This window comes from Nesoenas mayeri (assembly GCF_963082525.1).
Source record: "Nesoenas mayeri genome assembly, chromosome: 3".
Classification (NCBI taxonomy): domain Eukaryota; kingdom Metazoa; phylum Chordata; class Aves; order Columbiformes; family Columbidae; genus Nesoenas; species Nesoenas mayeri.
In genome coordinates this window covers 1488719-1500640 of record NC_137544.1, presented here as the reverse complement: position 1 = coordinate 1500640, position 11922 = coordinate 1488719, and the positions used below count along the sequence as shown (strand labels likewise).

Genomic DNA, 11922 nt, shown 5'->3' with positions numbered 1-11922 from the left:
GTCACAGAGGAAGGTGAGGGTGTCCCCGGTGACAGCAGGCTGACCAGGGCGCTGTGCGTCCCACCTGTCAGGATCTGCACAGCCAGCTCGGTCGCCCTCCTCTTCGCTTTGTAACACCCGAGGGGGCCGACGTTGTTCAGGAACCAGTAATGAGGCTCTTCCCAGTGCAGCCCCAGTTGCTGGGTGTGAATGACAAAATCAGCATCCAGGGCTTTCCGCATCAGCCCTTTGGCTTCTTCCTCGTTCATGAGCCAGACCTCCGTGAACTTCTCACTGTCGCTGAGAGCAAAGTGCCTGCGGAGGAGGGAAATGGCTCTTGGAAGGGGAATGTGTGCCCCAAAACAATGAGTCAAGTCCCCTCGCACCTTAGTTAGGTGCTCGGAGGCCTCGCCATGGGTGGGTGCCCGCGCAGACCCCACCTCATCTTCCTCTGCACCTCCTTGCACTTCGCCACGATGCGCTCGCAGTGGGCGGCCAGGCTCTGCCTCTCCTCCCGGAACTGCTGCTCTTGTTTGGCCAGTTTTGTTCGCAGGTTACTGAAGATGGTGTAGAGCCTGGGGAGGGACAGCCAAGCTGGGTGTCCCCAAACAGGCACCTTCGGGCACACCCAGCTTGCATGAAGGATTTGGGACTTAGAATCATCAAATCGCCAAATGATTTGGGTTGGAGGGACCTTCCCAGCTCCCCCAGTTCTCCCGGCCATGAGCAGGGACATCTGCACCAGCTCAGGCTGCTCAGAGCCCGTCCAGCCTGCCTGGGATGTCTCCAGGGATGGTTCAGCCACCACCTCTCTGGCCAACCTGGGCCAGGCTCTCACCACCCTCAGCACAAACAATTTCATTATATCCATCCTGAATCTCCCTCCTTTAGTTTAAAACCATCACCCCTGGTCCTATCACAACAGACCCTGCTCAAAAGTCTGTCCCCATCTTTCTTATTGGACACTTTTAAGTCTGGAAAGGCCGCACTAAGGTCTCCCCGGAGCTTCTCTCCTCCAGCTGAACACCCCAACTCTCTCACCTGTCCCCAGCAGAGCTGTTCCAGCCTCGGGTCATTTCTGGGGCTCCTCTGGCCCCTCTCCAGCAGCTCCATGTGTGTCCTGCACTTGGACTTTGGGGCTGCTCACCTATTAGTGTCTGCTCAGTGCCAAGGTCACGGCCGGGCTGTCCAAAGCTCTCTGAGGGTGGCCCTGCCCTCGGTTGCCCCCAGCCCAGGGATGGAGCTTGTTGGCCTCTTTTAGGTGATGGGCTCCACAAAAAATGGTGTATGGGAGGTGATGGCAGGTAAGGCAGAGCCTATCTTCCAGGGATGGATGTTTACCGGTTGATCTTCCTCTTCTGCTGGCCTCTGATGATGGCGTTCTCCTCGTCCTGCTTTCTAAGCACCTGGAGGTTGAAGTCCAGCTTCTCCTGGGTCAGCTGGTAGGCGGCTTTCATCTGTTGGAGCTGCTTCTCCAGGTTCTGGCATTTCAAACAACACAAGAACAAGCTGTGCCACGAGCAAAGGCCACATGGAATCCTGGATCCTGCTGATCCTGCGTCTCCAAACCCCATCTTCCCATGGACATGTCCCCAGGTAACCGCATGGCATCACTCAGGGGTGAGTGATGGGATGCTGGTTGCCCATAAGTACAAGCTATGTGGCCATGTCTGGGGAAGGGAGAACGGACTGAAGTTGCACTCAGCTTTAGCTCAGTGGGGCACTCATTTGGGTTTCTCTCCTCAACCCAGCTGGGATTTTCATGTTGGTTTGAGGAACTGACGAGGCCAAACCTCGAATCCTGGGTCAGTTCTGGGCCCCTTAGGCCAAGAAAGGCCTTGAAGTGCTGGAGCGAGGGGAGAGAAGGGAACGGAGCTGGTGAGGGGCTGGAGCACAAGTGTGATGGAGCGGCTGAGGGACCTGGGGGTTCAGCTGGAGAACAGGAGCTGAGGGGAGACCTTCTGATCTCTGAACTGCCTGAAAGGAGCTTGGAGCCAGGGGGGTCGGGCTCTGCTCCCCAGGAACAAGCGCCAGGAGCAGAGGAAACGGCCTCAAGTTGCGCCAGGGGAGGTTGAGGTTGGATGTGGGAACAATTTCTTCCCCAAAGGGCTGTGGGGCATTGGAACAGGCTGCCCAGGGCAGTGCTGGAGTCACCACCCCTGGAGGGCTGGACAGACGGACATGAGGTTCTCAGGACATGGGGCAGGGACAGGGGTGGGTTATGGTTGGACTTGATGATCTTGAGGGTCTTTTCCAACCAAAAGGATTCTGTGTCTCTCTGATTACAGCAAGTCACAGACGCGCTGCGGTGTTGACGCCGTTTTTCGCAGGGAACGCAGTGGATCCAGAGGTGTCCCCTGTACCTCGGGGCAGTCAGGGCGACGAGGTTTGGGTGTGCAGTGGGCGCCCCTGGTGCCCGCTCACCAGCCGTGTGCCAGCGCTGTGCTCTCCCCTCGCACGCCCTCCGCGTGGGCAAGGGCAAACAGTTCTCACACCAGGTGGACTTCATGGGTGGTAGAGAAACCAGGGAGTTATGGCCAAATGTCAGGGGGAAAAGCTCCCACCCTCTAGGCAAAAGCACTGATGAAGGAGGAAACTGGGCTGAGCTGAAATGACCTTATGTCACTCGCACTATTCAATCCTCCTATCAATCAAGATGCCAGAAGTCGCAAACCCCTTGACCTTCTTGATCCTCATACGTCCCAGAGCTACGGTTCATGTACTACAGAGCCCTGAGAGCCACGGGCAGACAGACACTGTGGTGTAGGACCCACGGAGAGGAGGGAACAGCTGCATCCCCCTGTTGACGTGGGGATGGACGGTGCACGCTGAACAGCTGAGGGGAGCAGCCACCAGCTGCGGCTTTTCTGACATGCAGCTGTCCCACAGAGAAGCCCCGGGAGACCCGCTCCACCGCCTCCCCACACGGTACACGCCAGCCTGCCCTGTACCTGCACTTCAATCTCCAGCTGGATCTTCATGCTGTTATACTCCTCCTCATCCTGCAGCAGCAGCTGCTTCAGCTGTTTCTCAAACTCTTCCACCTTCCTCAGGCGGGTATGGATGTATTCCAGCTACGGGGAGAAGGAGAACATCATCCATCAGTGGTGAAAGCTTCCTCCTGTGTGCACAGCACCTTTTGCCAGCACAAAGCAAGGTCATGCAAGGATAATTCCCCTGCAGAGGAGGCTGAAAAACCGTCCCTTGGCCCCCACGGTCCTGAAGAACCAACTGTCTTCCTGCATGTGGGTCTTTCAAGGCATCCAGTGCTGGAGAGCAGCCCTAGTCCTGGCAGCCTTTGGTCCCTCACTGCAGGAGAGACTTTGGGGTTGAGGTTGGATGTGGGGAACAATTTCTTCCCCAAAGGGCTGTGGGGCATTGGAACAGGCTGCCCAGGGCAGTGCTGGAGTCACCAGCCCTGGAGGGTTGGACAGACGGACATGAGGTTCTCAGGGACAGGGGTTAGAGGTGGCTTTGGCAGTATGAGGTTAACAGTTGGACTGGATGACCTTAAGGATCTTAAAGATCTCTTCCAACCAAAACAATTCTATGATTTTAAATCTCACATGGGTGTTACCTCCTGTGTGTTGTGGGCCTGGATGGCTTCCTCCCACTTCTTCTTGTTGCTGTCCAGCAGCTCTCGCCGTTCGAGTTCAAAAGCTTTCTGTGAAGGAGAGAGTACCCTTCACCATCACGTTATCCCCACTCATTGCCAACTGTACCCTGGTCCAAGCCAGCAGCCTGCAGGAGGGGACATGCAATCGGCTGCAGGTTTTCCCATGGGACTCTTGTACCACCACATGAACTGGCTACCTCAATCTGCAGGAGTTTGTGTCGGTAAGTTTTCAGCATGGTCCTGATCTGCTCCTCCATTCTTTCCAAAAGCAGGTTGATATCATCCGACTGCTGCTTAATGGCCTGCACATACTGCTCGTCTTTGTTTTTCAGCTCCTGGAGAAGAGCAGATGCTGAAATCAGAGAGTGTTTGACCAGGAATCCCCAGGGGTGAACTGAGAGGGTAGAATTACAGAATTACAGAATGATTTGGGTTGGAGGGACCTTCAAAGCTCATCCAGTTCCCGCTGCCATGAGCAGGGACATCTGCACCAGCTCAGGGTGCTCAGAGCCCCGTCCAGCCTGGCCTGGGATGTCTCCAGGGATGGTTCAGCCACCACCTCTCTGGCCAACCTGGGCCAGGCTCTCACCACCCTCAGCTCAAACAATTTCATTATATCCATCCTGAATCTCCCTCCTTTAGTTTAAAACCATCACCCCTTGTCCTATCGCAACAGCCCCTGCTCAAAAGTCTGTCCCCATCTTTCTTCTCGGCCCGTTTAAAGTCCAGAAATGCCACAATAAGGTCTCCCCAGAGCTTCTCTTCTCCACACTGAACACCCCAACTAGATGCCCTTTAACGGTGCTTTCAACCCAAACTATTCTGTGGTTGCTGGTTGTCCCTGCCTGTTCCCCACCCCACCTGCTGCAGGTCACTGATGAGCTGGTTCTTCTGCTCCAGAAGCCGCGTGCATCGCTGCTGCTGCCGCTCCAGCAGCTGCCACAGCTCCTGCGGGATCGTCCGCTCCGTGGCCAGGGCCCACTTGGAGGTGATCTCCGCAAACCTGGCCGTGCCAGACTTGGCTTCCTTCTCCAGCCTCTCCAGCCTGCAGCAGTGAGGAGCACATGGCAAACAGGGAGCTGGGGCAGCAAGTGCTGCAGATGGGGTTCCATGGCCCACGCTGCCGGAGCACTTCCCTGCGTGACCCAGTTTGGATTCGAATTGGTGTCAAGGTATCAGAGGAGCAGCAGCTTTCTTGTAAGTGGTTGTTAGAGCAAGGGCTCTAACATTAACCATTAACCCACCCCTGGCACTGCCCCGTGTCCCTGAGAACCTCACACACATCATCCAGTGCAATCCCCCCATGGAGCAGGAACACCCAGATGAGGTTACACAGGAAGGTGTCCAGGCGGGTTGGAATGTCTGCACAGAAGGAGACTCCACAACCCCCTGGGCAGCCTGGGCCAGGCTCTGACACCCTCACCCCAACAAGTTGCTTCTCATAGTCAAGTGGAACCTTTTGTGTTCCAGTTTGCACCCATTGCCCCTTGTCCTATCACTGGTTGTCACCGGCAGAGCCTGGCTCCATCCTCCTGACACTGCCCCTTTCCATATTGATCCCCAGGAATGAGTCCCCCCTCAGTGTCCTCTTGTCCAGCTCCAGAGCCCCAGCTCCCTCAGCCTTTCCTCATAAGGGAGATCTCCATCTGTCCAACCCTCCAGGGACGGTGACTCCAGTACTGCCCTGGGCAGCCTGTTCCAATGCCCCACAGCCCTTTGGGGAAGAAATTGTTCCCACATCCAACCTCAACCTCCCCTGGGCAACTTGAGGCCATTTCCTCTGCTCCTGGCGCTTGTTCCTGGGGAGCAGAGCCCGACCCCCCTGGCTCCAAGCTCTTTTCAGGCAGTGCAGAGATGAGAAGGTCTCCCCTCAGCTCCTGTTCTCCAGCTGAACCCCCCAGGTCCCTCAGCCGCTCCATCACACTTGTGCTCCAGCCCCTCACCAGCTCCGTTCCCTTCTCTCCACTCGCTCCAGCACCTCAAGGCCTTTCTTGGCGTGAGGGGCCCAGAACTGCCCCCAGGATTGGAGGTGCAGCACTGTACATCTCACATCTGTATTACAAAAGTCTTTATTCTTCCCGAGGCACCATCCAGTGTGTTCTGGGGATGGCCCAAGGGTCAGGTTGAAGAGCAGCCAATTTGCCACCCTCAAACTTGCTCTACAGACTGTGTTTCTGGACACAGCACCTGCTTCCTTAATGAGATTCCCACTGGGAAACCATCCATCTGAGCAAGGACAGATATCTTGCTACAGGCAGCCTCCCATAAAATGTTCCTGCAGTGCCCTCCAAAGGCAGCAGGAGCAAGGACTCGGTGTTTCCCAGCTGATCTCCGGTCTCGCAGAGGCTGCCCAGCAAATCTGGTGCAGCAGGACACGTTTGCCCAGGAAGGGACACAGATGAGTCAGAGAATAACGGAGGCTGGAAGGGCTTTCGGGCATCACCGACTCCTGGTCACAGCAGGATTAGGCTCAGAGTCAGAGCAGGTTGTGCAGAGCCTCGTCCAGGCAGGTGCTGAGTGTGTGCAAGGAGGAAGATCGTTATGACACAAAATAATTGATTTGGCTGGAAAAGACCTTTAAGATCATTGAGTCCAACTGTGAACCTCACACTGGCACTGCCCCATGTCCTGAGAACCTCATGTCCGTCTGTCCAACCCTCCAGGGCTGGTGACTCCAGCACTGCCCTGGGCAGCCTGTTCCAATGCCCCACAGCCCTTTGGGGAAGAAATTGTTCCCCACATCCAACCTCAACCTCCCCTGGTGCAACTTGAGGCCATTTCCTCTGCTCCTGGTGCTTGTTCCTGGGGAGCAGAGCCTGACCCCCTGATTAAAACCTTCTTTCAGGTAGTTCTAGAGAGAGATATAAGATGCGGAGGGTCTGGAGGAGACTGTTAAGTGCCCCCTGGAGAAGCCACCAGCCTTGACCTGCTGCACTCTGTAACGATCCAGCTGCAGCAGGATGGACCTGGAGGCTCTTTGTGCGCCTAAATTTTCCTTTTGAGCATAAATTCACTGTTGCCCTGACTGCTAAGCATTCCCGGATGACGATGGTCAGGATGTCCTCCGAAAGCTGCACCAACACCTGCACAGCCCCTTCCCGGCAGCACAGACCCACCGCGCAGCCTCTCACCTCCGCAGCTTCAGCTCTGCCTCCTCCGCTCTCCTCTGCGTTTCCCGCAGGTCAGCAGCCACCTGGATGTTTGTCACCATCTGCGTGCCTTCAAAGAGCAGCTTGGCCAGCCTCTGTGAAGTGAATCACAGAATGGCTGCGGTTGAATGGACCTCTGGAGATCCCCCAGTCCAACCCAGCTGCTCACGCAGGGTCACAGAGCAGATCACGCAGGTGGGTCCAGACGGGTTTGAATGTCTCAGAGCAGGAGACTCCACACCCGCTCTGGGCAGCCTGGGCCAGGCTCTGGCACCTCCCAGCAAACAAGTTTCTGCTCATGTTCACATGGAGCCTCCTGTGTTTCAGTCTGTGCCCGTTGCCCCTCACCCTGGCCTTGGGCACCACTGAACAGAGTCTGGTCCATCCTCTGACACCCACCCTGACATATTGATCCATTGATCACATCCCTCTCAGCTTCTCTTCTCCAGCTCAACAGCCCCAGCTCTCTCAGTCTCCTCATCACAAAGATGCTCCAGACCCCTCAGCATCTTTGTGTCCCTTTGCTGGACTCTCTCCAGTAATTCCTTGTCCTTCTTCACCTGGGGAGCCCAGTGGCAGGCATCTCACACTCCGGAGGCATAGTGGAGCAACCCTGGCTATGGGTCTGGCTCCTATCCCCACACTGAGGTGCCTGTGCAGACCCAAACCCCTCGTTTTCCCACACTATGGTGGGGTTTGATGGGCACTGCAAGGACCTCCATGCCCTCCGGGCTCGTCCCTGTCCTGTCAAACCCTGCAGGGCGGCAGCACCAAGAGGAATGCGCTGAGAGCACCTGCTTATTTTGCTTCCCCTGCATGTGCAGATGGGGCTCGGGGTTTGGGCTGGGGTTTGGATGCACAGCGACAGTCCCAGATCCTTCCAGCCCAAGGGCTGTTTGTCCCAGGGGACTCAGCTCCCAGGATCCAGCCCAAGAATCACCCCCCACCCAGTCCTGAGGAGTTTCTGTCCCTGCTTCTTCTCCCATAAGCGCTGCTGTGTGACACTGAGCACCGCACGGGGCTAAAAGGAGGGTAAAGCCGAACATCTAGAGGTCAGGGACACGAGAGGACCTTCCCATCCTCCTGCCGCACCTGCCCGCTCTCCTCTATCTCCTTATGGCTCCGTCTCTGCTCTTCCTCCTCAACGACCTTGGGCTCTGCATCTTCACCAAGGGCCGCCCTGGGCAGAAAAGGGGAAAACACAGAACATTTGCACCCTGACGCTCGGGGATGCCCTTGGATCTGGGATCCCAGCCGGACGGCACGTCCAGCACAGCACAATTCGCTCTCTGCCCCCCTCGCTGGGTTCAGTCCCAGGTGTGGCGGGTTCACTCGACCCCCAGCCAAAGCAGAGCAGTTTGGTCCAGGCTCCAGAGGAGGGAGCGGCCCGAGCCGCAGCCAGGCCAACAACTGCCAGGAGACCCACGGGAAGCAGAGCGGGAACCAAACCCCAATAACTTGTGGGCTCAGGGAGTCCCGTGCAGGCTCTTCCTACCGTGTGCAATTTGACTACGAGTCAACCCCTTCACTCTCTAAATACAACAGCCTGGATGAGCTACTGTGAGCTCTCCCTGCTCAGTAAGTGAGCTGGGTGGCCATGGTTTTACTGCTCACAGCTCAGTGGATGAGCCCAATTTAAGTTTAGCACTAATCATTGAGCTTAAGTAGATGCACACTAAATATAATTAATTATTTAGAGATATAAGGTTGTATGATTATTAATACACGCTCTGCTTCATGTTACTTACTAAGCTGGATGTGCCTCCATGACAGACGTCCCTGACTTTGGGCTGAGCTGGGATTGCGGGGGTGGTCCCTGACCCGCTGCCATTCAGCAGGGAGTGGGGAGGTCTCTGCCTGGCTCAGGATCCAGGGTGGTCCCTGGCCCAAGGCCAGTTTGGGGGGAGGTCCTGGGTGCCAGGAAGGCTGGAAAGGCCACGTTGGCTCCCTGCCCCCCGCCAGTTTGTGGCAGGGTCCTGACCCAGGGCTGGTGTCGGGCGGGGCTGCTCTGAGCCCTGGGGACGGTCTCCCAGCCTGGGACGGTCCTGGGGGCAGCTCGGCACTGGGTGCCACCTTGGGGTGAGGGAACTGTTCGGGGGTGGGAGCATGAACTCCAGTGGCAGTTTGGGGAAGAGGAGATCACCTGCGACCAGACACAGTCTGGGGAGAAGGAGCGGGACCTGGTGCCGGCGTGGGGCAGGGAGCGGCCTGGGCCCGGCTCTGGTTAGGCGGAGCCGGTGGGGCTGCAGGTGGGGCAGCGAAAACACGAGCCCCGTTTCTCACCGGCGCTTGGCATCAAGGCGGACAGAGATGCGGCGGCGGCGGGCGGCGATGCGCTCCTGGGGCCCGGGGTCGCTGGGGGCCGGGCCCGGTGCCCGCCATCCCGCATCCGCGCCCGCTGCCCGGCTCATGGAGCCCCGGCCCGCCCGCAGCGGCGGCTGCTGCGCATGCGCAGGGCGGCTGCCGCGTCCCTGCGTTGCTTAGCAACGCCAACACTGCGCATGCGAGTCGGCGCTCCTTGCCTCTCCTGGCAACGTCGCAATGCGCATGCGCGGCGCTTTCCCGCCTCCTCCCAGCGGCCGTTAGGGACGAGTAACCTCCGCGGGCCCGAGCTGAGGGGAAGGGGCGATAAATGGGGTCAGGGCGGAGTTATTGGTGCTGAGAAACGGTCTCAGGGGCCCTGCGAGAGCTCGCTGGGTGCCGTGTGCTCTGCGCTGCGGGTCCTGGCTGGGTCAGCAGAGCCTGTGAGGCAGCGCGGGGCCTGTGCAGGATCCCGCTGTGCCCAGCGCCCGCCAGCCCCGCCGAGCCCGGAGCTCGTTCCCCCGGTTTAGACCAGAAATGAAGAGCTCTCGGGGGCTCCTCCTGTCCTTGGTCCCGCGGCCGCACAGAGAGCAAACGAGTAGGGGTGTGAGCAGCAGCATGGGGCGTCTCCTGGGCCCCACAGCGTGGGGGCAGCCAGGGATGGCTCAGCTGCTCAGCCAACAAATTGGTGAAAGATGGGTGGTTTGTAAAAGAATAAATAAAAAGGTACATACTGGCACCTGTATACATACCAATATTTGTATTGATGAATTAATTTAGGGGCAAGTCTAGCCCCTAAAGTCTCTTCTCTCAGGCAGTCAGCAATAGGACAAGGGGCCATGGGCTTCAACTCTGCCAGGGGAAATTTAGGCTGGATATTAGGAAGAAATTCTTTACAGAGAGAGTGGTCAGGCATTGGAATGGCTGCCCAGGGAGGTGCTGGACTCGCCGTCCCTGGAGGTTTTTAAAGTGAGATTGGACACGGCACTTAGTGCCATGATCTAGTAAACAGACTAGAGTTGGACCAAGGGTTGGACTCGATGATCTCTGAGGTCTTTTCCAACCCAGTCGATTGTGTGGTTCTGTGGAAGTACCAGGAATCCATATCTCAAAACAGATTGATAAGGGGAAGGGTATTGTGTGCGTCGGGATAGTCTGTAAACCCTGCAGTACCAACCAATGGGGAACATGGGAGGCAAATTGCCACTGGGACTTGGGGGGGATATAAGCAGGGGCTTTTTGCCCTATGAGGTGTGCCTGCCTTTAGCTAGAACACCTGGTCTTGCAAAATCCTTATTAAAATACGCTTTGCTAAGAGGTCCTGCCTGGGCCTATTCTATTTGCCAAAGAATTATTTCCTACAATAAGAAGCGGGAAAAAGTTATGAATTTGTATAGGCGTTCCTGGGGTCATTATGAGTATGTAATACCTTACTGTATTTAAGCATACTTATTATTGTTAAAAGGTGTGTGTGTTGGGCGGAGCGAATCCCCCGTGCACTGTTTTGCTTATGCTCTAATGAATGCATGTTTAAGGAATACAATTAAGGAATTGGATTAAGCGTTCTTTATCCATAGAAAAAGCCTAAGTTATTTACTTCAACCTTTATTTCCCAGCTCCAACAGCCGCACAGGACAGCCTGGCCCCGACCTCCCACGCTGCGCTGCCCTTGCCCGTGCTTCTTCCAGTCCCATCTGGTTCTGCCGGAGCTCTACGCCACCACCTCCGGGGTGTGCAAGAGCACGTCAGCCCTGCGCTGGAGATCCAGTCGCACCATCTCCTCCCACTCCACGGTGTCGGTGGGTTCCGAGCTCCCAGCGATGCACAAATACTCCAGTGCAGCCCTGAGTCTCCTTTTCACGGTGGCCCAGGAGCGACGGATGCACTGCTGCACACTGAGCCCCGGCCCCAGGCCCCTGAACCCCACTGCTGGCAGCGGCTCCAGCCCAGCCCTGCGCAGCCGCTCCATGGCCACAGGGGAGGGGGGCTGTGCCCATGGGGGCCAGAGATACGTGGGAAGCACGCTGGGGAGAAACTCCCCCTGCCCAGCCAGCTGCAGGTCTGCAGCAGCCCATGTGTCCTTCTTGCCCAGTCCTGTCCATCCCTCTGGTGTCCCCTGGGTGCTGAGGATGGGACACGACACCTGCGAGGTCTCAAAGTCCCCAGGGCTCCCGGACCGCGTGGAGATTGCACTGGGGAGAGACCCCCCCTGCCCAGCCGGCTGCAGGTCTGCGCTGCCGGCATCGCTGCGTTTTGTCCAAGGCTGCTGCCCAGGAGCAGCCCTCATGTCCTGCCCAGGCGGTCCCATCCGTCCCTGTGGTGTCCTGAGGATGCGGTGCGGGGCTCTCAAGCTCTTGCTGCCGCAAAGGCTTATGGGTTTGTCGCGGTCCGTGTGGCACGTCTCAGGGTCTGTTTTGCCGAACAGCTGGTCTTTCTCCCATGTGTAGACTGGCTTCCCACCAATGACCAGCTCAAATTTCAGTTCCAGCTTCATCTCCACCACTTGCCCCTTGGCCACCACCAGGTAGTAGCCGTGGAGGATGACGACCAGCATGGGCAGGTCCTGTTGTTCCTCGGGCTCGCTGCAGTGCGGGCAGCCGCTGGTGACGCATCGACGGCACTGCAGGCAGACCATATATTCTCTGCTCTTGGATTTGCGCAAGGCTGTAGTCGTGCTCTTCGGAGATGTTGCCTTTGGCTCCTCCATCAGTTTGTGGCAGACTTCGGTCATGTCCAGGGAGTCCATGAGGGATCTGCTGAGCTCCTCCATGTTGCCGATGGAGTGCCGGTTCCCGGGGAGCTCGGAGCTGCTGTCGGCACAGGAACGTCCACCTGGCCTCTTGTCTTGTGTGTCCTGGGGGAGCTCCGTTGCAGAGG

At 57.3% G+C, this 11922-nt stretch overlaps 1 protein-coding gene across 1 annotated transcript in view; it reads right to left on the bottom strand.

Annotated features, from left to right (window-relative positions):
* DRC1 (dynein regulatory complex subunit 1) overlaps positions 1-9155 on the bottom strand; it is a gene marked incomplete at both ends in the record, with an annotated part of 13085 nt that extends 3930 nt beyond the window's left edge. Inside the window, 10 exons of the mRNA XM_080342879.1 lie at positions 65-294; positions 420-554; positions 1321-1460; positions 2931-3053; positions 3557-3643; positions 3793-3930; positions 4457-4640; positions 6727-6839; positions 7837-7924; positions 9028-9155. Coding sequence (XP_080199005.1) covers positions 65-294; positions 420-554; positions 1321-1460; positions 2931-3053; positions 3557-3643; positions 3793-3930; positions 4457-4640; positions 6727-6839; positions 7837-7924; positions 9028-9155 — 1366 coding nt within the window. The remainder of the gene's footprint in view (positions 1-64; positions 295-419; positions 555-1320; positions 1461-2930; positions 3054-3556; positions 3644-3792; positions 3931-4456; positions 4641-6726; positions 6840-7836; positions 7925-9027) is intronic.
* Between the last annotated feature and the right edge of the window lie 2767 nt (positions 9156-11922).